At 30.6% G+C, this 6,756-nt stretch overlaps 1 protein-coding gene across 3 annotated transcripts in view; it reads left to right on the top strand.

Moving 5' to 3' along the window:
- Positions 1 to 6,756, top strand: part of LOC106462467 (exportin-6-like) — an 80,393-nt gene that overhangs the window by 45,895 nt on the left and 27,742 nt on the right. For all 3 annotated transcript variants that reach the window (XM_022389740.1, XM_022389741.1, XM_022389739.1), the window contains 3 exons: positions 1,334 to 1,569; positions 2,669 to 2,761; positions 3,971 to 4,121. In XM_022389740.1, the coding sequence (XP_022245448.1) occupies positions 1,334 to 1,569; positions 2,669 to 2,761; positions 3,971 to 4,121 (480 nt within the window). The remainder of the gene's footprint in view (positions 1 to 1,333; positions 1,570 to 2,668; positions 2,762 to 3,970; positions 4,122 to 6,756) is intronic.

Below are 6,756 nucleotides of genomic sequence, written 5' to 3'. Positions count from 1 at the left end.
ATAGTAGTTCAATAAAATTTTGAATGCAAGTCAACAAACAAGATGACATGGCCTTTCACCCCTGACTTATCTTGAAAGGGTTAATAAAGTTTTGAATGTAAGACACTAAAACCTTGTGTCATGCGTGGTAAAGGATACCCATGGCAATAGGGTTAATCAGACAGTCTGACTTGTTTTTATTTCAGGTTGTGAAGCCAAATTCCTGCTTTTTTTTTGTTCTGTGAAAAACTTTTTTTTTCCTGTCATACTACAATATCATGATTCAGATGAAGTAAGATATGGTAATGCATTCTTTAAAAAAAAGAAAATTGGGAGTGTAATTATAGTAGAAGTTTTTCACTACAATCTTTTCTTTTAGCTTCATATCACTAAACTAGGATTTCCATACTTTGTTTCAGTTGGTTTGTAATGTTGAACAGATAAAAAGAGCTTTTATTACATGTTTAGATCACTAGCCTATGATTTGTTGGAACTGATATACAAGCAATTACATCACATCATGACAACCAAGATTGAGAAACAGTGGTTGACTAAATATTGATAAAACTACACTTATATTCAAGTTACAAGGTGAAATTGGCACTGTTTTACTCAAAACTCACGACTTTTCTTCTAGAGTTGCAAGTTCTTATCATCATCAGAAAAAAATTCAGAAAATTCACAAACACTAATGATTTCATTCAGAGTGTGCTAAAATCAACCCAGAATCAAAATTTGTAATTTTTAAAAATGTTTATGTACAAAATTAAATAAATAAATAAAACTTTGTTTTGAAATAGATTTCAGCTCTGAAGTATTTGTTTTCTTTGAATATTTGGAAGAATGACTGAACAACTAAAGTTTACTTGCAATAATATTGAATTCAATGGATCTTCCAGACATGACAGAGTTTGGTAAAATTACCTACTGGCTAGCCAGTTTTGTAAAGTTTTATAAGCACATTGATTTCTGTGCAATTGTGTGAGCAGCTGTTGTGATTTTTTAAAGTAATTATTATTTTACAAAGATGAAAGATCTTGTTAATTGAACAATATTGTTGTAGTATTGAAAATAGACATATATCTGAAGCATTATCCTATTTTCATTGAAGATGGGGTTTTTATTTCCTTACTGATAAGGAACTAGTGTTTAAAGTAATTATCCTGCAATACTTGTAATAACAAACATATTTTCAAACTATGTCTGTAGTTTGGATCTAATTTGTAACATTTAGAAAAACAAGATTGCTGCTAGAATAGGAACAGGTGATACTGAGCCAGTTTTCCTGTTTTTTTTAAGATAGTGTAGAATAATATCCTTTGTGTGTGTGAATAAAAAAGATTCACTTTTTCAGTACCCATTGTTCCAAGAAAATATAGACTTGTATTTCGGTTTGGAACCATATGTACATTTGCAAGATGGGTCACCAACAAGACAACTCTGTGTTACAGCTGAGAATGAGTGTCGTCGGTTACACTGTGCCTTACGAGACCTGTCATCTATATTACAAGCAATTGGGAGGATGGCAGACCAGTTTATTGGAGAAAATTTCTGGGACCGTTTTCCAACAGCATCAAACATTGTTCAAAGGTAACATTGTGTTGAAGTTCAGGTATTGAATATATAATGCTTTTTTTCCAGTAAAATTTATGGAAAAGAGGAACTTCAAAGAATATGTAATATAATTCTGAGAAGACTTGATAAATTATTTTAAGACAGCTTTTTTATTTATATTTAATCAATAAATTTTTGTCAGTGTAATGAAGACAGAAGTTTACAGATCACTATTTTTGTCAGTGTGTCTAAATTTTATTGTTAAACATTTTAAAATGAAATACACAATTATAATTACATTAGTCTTTTAATAATAATACATGTCATTAATCTCATAAAATAATTCTCTGAAGTTCCCACTAGTTTTTCTACAATGTTAAAATAATGCTGGAGCAGTAAAGTAATATAAATCAATCATGCAAATTTGATTTTCCGATGTCTCTGAAGTTTGACATACCTATAGTCTTACTGCTCAAACAACTACCATCACATAATATTTTTAGTAAAGTAGGAAAATCAACATTAAGTACCTCTGTAAAGCAACCATGTTTCCAACACAGGATACAGAATGCTATAATTAAGTCTAATTAACAAATTTAATAATGTTTGTTATGGTATTAATGATAATGGTGACTGAAATGTGAAAAACATTAGTCCTGCAAGATTGCTTATAAACACATAATTACAAAATGTCAAGAGATTATATAACTTGTTTTCATTACATCATTTATAAGTCCTTGTATTCCAAAAAGTTCTATTTTGTCAACATGTAATACAAAGCAAGAGGTTTTATTACCAAGATCTTTTTAACAGTATACAAACAGTTGATTTGGAGTTGCACTTCTACCATCAGGAAAACTACAGCTGAAAAATTACAAACACATCTGTACTTTATAACTTCAGAATTGTTTGGGCAAAGTTACATATATAGACGTTTGGGTATGTCTAGTTGTTTTTAGTTTTAGAAAAAAACAAACATAAGGTTACTACAGTAGCATTAAATTGCCAAAAATATTAACAAATATCTAGTGCTTGTGTACACTAATGAGAAGAATAAATTAATATAACTGATTGCTTTTTATATCTCATGCAGGAAGTCTGTATGTATGTAAGTGTTATTTTCTCTGTTTTTCAGACTTTCTCAGGTGGCAGTGTATAGCAACAAGATGCGATTTTACACTGTTAAAACTCCAGTCCCATCAGTTCTTAAACCTGATTTTATTGAAGTGTAAGTTGAATTTTTTTCATTCATATATGCTCATAAATTTAATATCCAAAGGCAAATTTTTTAACATCGTGTAGTATTTGCTGAAGATAATTTTAGAATTTTTTTTGCTGGTAATGAACTTGTACTTAGTTTTATTTTATGTTTATGAAACTAGAAATTTACATAAGATTCTCACATACTGAAATGAGTATCAAGCCACCTAGTTTTTTTATCAGAAGAATTGTATGGCAATTGATAGTACTGTCACTGTAGAATGATAGTACAGTTATAGATAGTACTTAAAATCTAAGGACAGTTGGTCCATCGAGGCTGTCCCATCCACTTCACAAGAAAGTTAAATGCAGACCTGATCATTTAAATATTTGTTAAGGCTTCTCTTAAACTCTATTAAATTTAGTGCATCCACTACTTCACATCAATTTCATTAGTAAACATGAACACTTCAGTCACTCTTCATTTTTCAAGAGAAAACAGTTTTAGAGATTATAATCTGTCTTTGTATAATAATCTTTCCATCCCAGATATAATCCTACTAGCCCTACTTTCCAACAATTTAATGTTCTTCTTACGTTAAGGAGTACAAAGACTGAATGCAGTACTCAAAATGAGGTCTGACCAGTTACCTATACAATGAAATGATGACTTCTTTAGATGTATGCACAATATTTCTTTAAATACATCCAGAAATCCTATTTGCCGTATCACTGATAACAGCACACTGCTTGCATGGGTTAAGAGATTTATCAACCAAAATACAAGATCCTTTTCTTTCATGACACTGTTAAGGTTATTGACATCCAAATTATACTTATAATTCAAGTTATGATAACCCACATGCATTACCTTGCATTTATGATAATTAAAACTCATTTGCCATTTATTTGCCCAACTCACTAAATGATTTTAATCGTCAGGCCTTACCCCAGTTGTAAGTTGCATCAAGTTGTGGACTATATTCTACTTAAATATTATTGACCATAAGTTTAGGTCTTTCTGTAAATTAATGTTTTTAAAAACATATTTTCAGTTTTTGAATATATTTATATAATGTCAGCATCTAATGTGTGTGTGTTACGTTTAGAGAAGATTAGCTTTTCTTCACTTCTTAAGAATGGCAGTTTTGTGTGTACTAATGTTGAATATTTAGTGTATCAGAAAATATTGTGGAAATTTATGAGATTGTAAGTATTTGAAATGTTCATATTCTAGACACGCCCAAACACTAGCAGCCATTAAACCATTCTGTCATTGGTTGGCCCAGTACTACAATGATTCCTTTCAGAAGAATGAACTCAAAGATGAAGTGGTTTCACTAATAACTCGCTCAGTTGAGTCAACCATTCCAAATATTACTGAGGAGGTTGGTAATAATTAATAAAATTGTTGAATTTCAGTAGCTCTGTAATTTTATATGAAAATTATAAGCTGACAAGTTAATTTAAGTAAGCTTAATGTGACCCTGTGTACTGATACATACTAGTACACGTTTTGCATTTGATTAACTATGTCATTTTGTTTTAACTTCCGTTTAATTTAATTGTTATAGCAGCTGCTTATGTTGACATCTTTTAATAGTAGCTGATTACAAAAATGTGTATTTTTTTTCTTCAGGCACTTATTTAATACTGCTGTAGAATAGTTTGTATAGAACATTACTGAGTTTGGTGTGGATGTACCAGTAGAATTTTGTATATGAGTGGAAGAAAACTAAAAATTTGTTTGGTTCTTCATGACAAGTAATCAAAAACTAATTGATAGCATAGATTGAAATGTAATATGTATTAAGAATGTTATATATTTTGAAAAGTAAAAAAGTTTACTATAATATACCAAAAATTCATGACAGTGAGAATAACTTCTACCAATGTGTTTAAGAGGTGATTCTTCACTAACATGATAAACCTTCTTGACTGGTTCTGTATAAATCTGGAATTTCACATTTAGGGAACTTGTATAAAATGTTATGACAGTTGATTTTTCCTTTGGATTATTGTTTTTACAAAACATGATTAGATAATGTACAGCAAACATCAACAGATAAACTAAGACTTTTGTAGGCTTGAAATTATGAGTGGAACAAAATCTCTTTTCTTAATCTAAGCAGTTATAATTACTTGTAGCTAATCTTTAGAACATTTTATATTATCAAGTTACATAGTTATTGAAAAGTAATATAAAGAAAATGTATGTTCAATTCAGAAAATATTGTATTGTAATAATAATCTGTGATTTCTGGAAGAAAGCAAATATATATATATGGAATTTGTTCATTATTTCAAAGCAATCTATTTGTTAGTTCATTTGAACTGCCAATTTATACTGTATATATAATAAAAAAAAAAAAGGAATTGTGTACATTGCTTTCACCTAGTTGAAACATTACCATAACCCAATTGCTACTGTTGAGCACCTTATAGATGTTGAGTGCAAACTTGTATATCAAATTCCAAAATTTAAGCAAGTATAAAAATTCAATTATATTTCTACAATTTTTAACTCAAAAATATTCAAATTGATATTATTTAGTGTAATTTGCAGAAAAATAAAAATGTTCTAACTTCCATTTTTGCACGTCTCTAACGAGTTTTACACATAAGCAGTACATTTATGAATTTTTTTAGGCTTTTTCTGCTCTTTCCAAAGCAAAGGTTTATATTTGCCAAGAAGCTAGCATCCCTGAGAATATAATTATATATGTTTTGTTTCTCACATGATTTTATTTTCTCTTACATTGGTTTTATTAGTACAGGATCTTGTTTCCACCCTATCTTGGTCTCACAGCATGTGATCTGAACAAGTGCTAATGAAGCTGAGCTGTGAAAGTAGCTACAGCCAAAGTTTAAATACCATTGGATAGAACATGTTATAAACTACTTACTTCAATGTAGGGTGAATAAAGTGGCATGAATAGTAATTTATGATTTTGTGGGGAAGTGATGAGACCTAACTTCTGCAAGGATGAACGGTAGAATTTAATGGGAAGTTTAAAAGACTTAAAAAATAAACCACATATCTTGAAAATTTTTTATAGTTACTTTAGATGTTCTTTTTCATGGTTTGTATGGGTCATGGAAAACCTGGAAAGTCATGGAATTTTACTTTCATATTTTCCAGGCCTTGAAAGTCAGGAAAAATTGATAAATTGACTAAAAAGTCGTGGAATATCAAAATTTGTGAAAATTCATTCCATTTTTCACTAGAAATGTAAATAAATTTAGATATTTCAACCATTTTCTTCCCGTGTTTTCTTTTATTCGTAACATTTGCCGATTTATTGTGAAAACGAGTTCATCACTTGCATTACGTGCCTGTATGAGTATTGTGTGTGTACAGTGGTTGTGTGCACTGCTGTCTCGATCTCTGCAAGCATTTGGGTGCATATGCATTGTGTGTGTGTGTGCGCTGTGTGTATTGCCAATGTGCACGTGGCAGTTGCATGCACATGCAGACCATAGGCGTGATGTCATATTGTTGCCAGATATACTATTTTTGAATCTCGTGGAAATGATAAAAATCCCTTTAGAAAGAGAATTATAATTTTTACTTTTGATATAAATAAAAAATGTTATATGTATTTTTTTTCTGACCTGCTTCGATAATTTCAATACAAATGAAATAATTTACAAACCCTTGACATACTGATAGTTCGAAAATCCGAATTTGGCCGGCACGTACGCTAGCACTATCTGGCTATACACGTGTACGTACGTGTCGTCGATCGTGGACGTGTGTTGTTACGTTACATGTTGTCTCGCACTGCTATTTTATTTTCACATCCAACTTGGCATTTAACGGAGAATGTTTCGCAATATTTTTGTGACTTTTGACTGCTACAGTTTTTGAAAGTGAAAATCAAAATGCCAGGGAACTGTCATTTCAATGATGCTTGGTTAGAGCACCCCGTTTATTGTGAGTGGATTATGAAAGTAAGCTCAAATCCGTCGACCGCAAGATGTGCTGTTTGCATGTGCAATTTCAGTCTCAGCAACATGGGT

The sequence above is a fragment of the Limulus polyphemus genome, unplaced genomic scaffold (assembly GCF_000517525.1).
Source record: "Limulus polyphemus unplaced genomic scaffold, Limulus_polyphemus-2.1.2 Scaffold1175, whole genome shotgun sequence".
In the NCBI taxonomy this organism is placed as follows: Eukaryota; Metazoa; Arthropoda; class Merostomata; order Xiphosura; family Limulidae; genus Limulus; species Limulus polyphemus.
The sequence above is the reverse complement of the archived record's forward strand: the minus strand, read 5'-3'. Positions and strand labels throughout refer to the sequence as shown.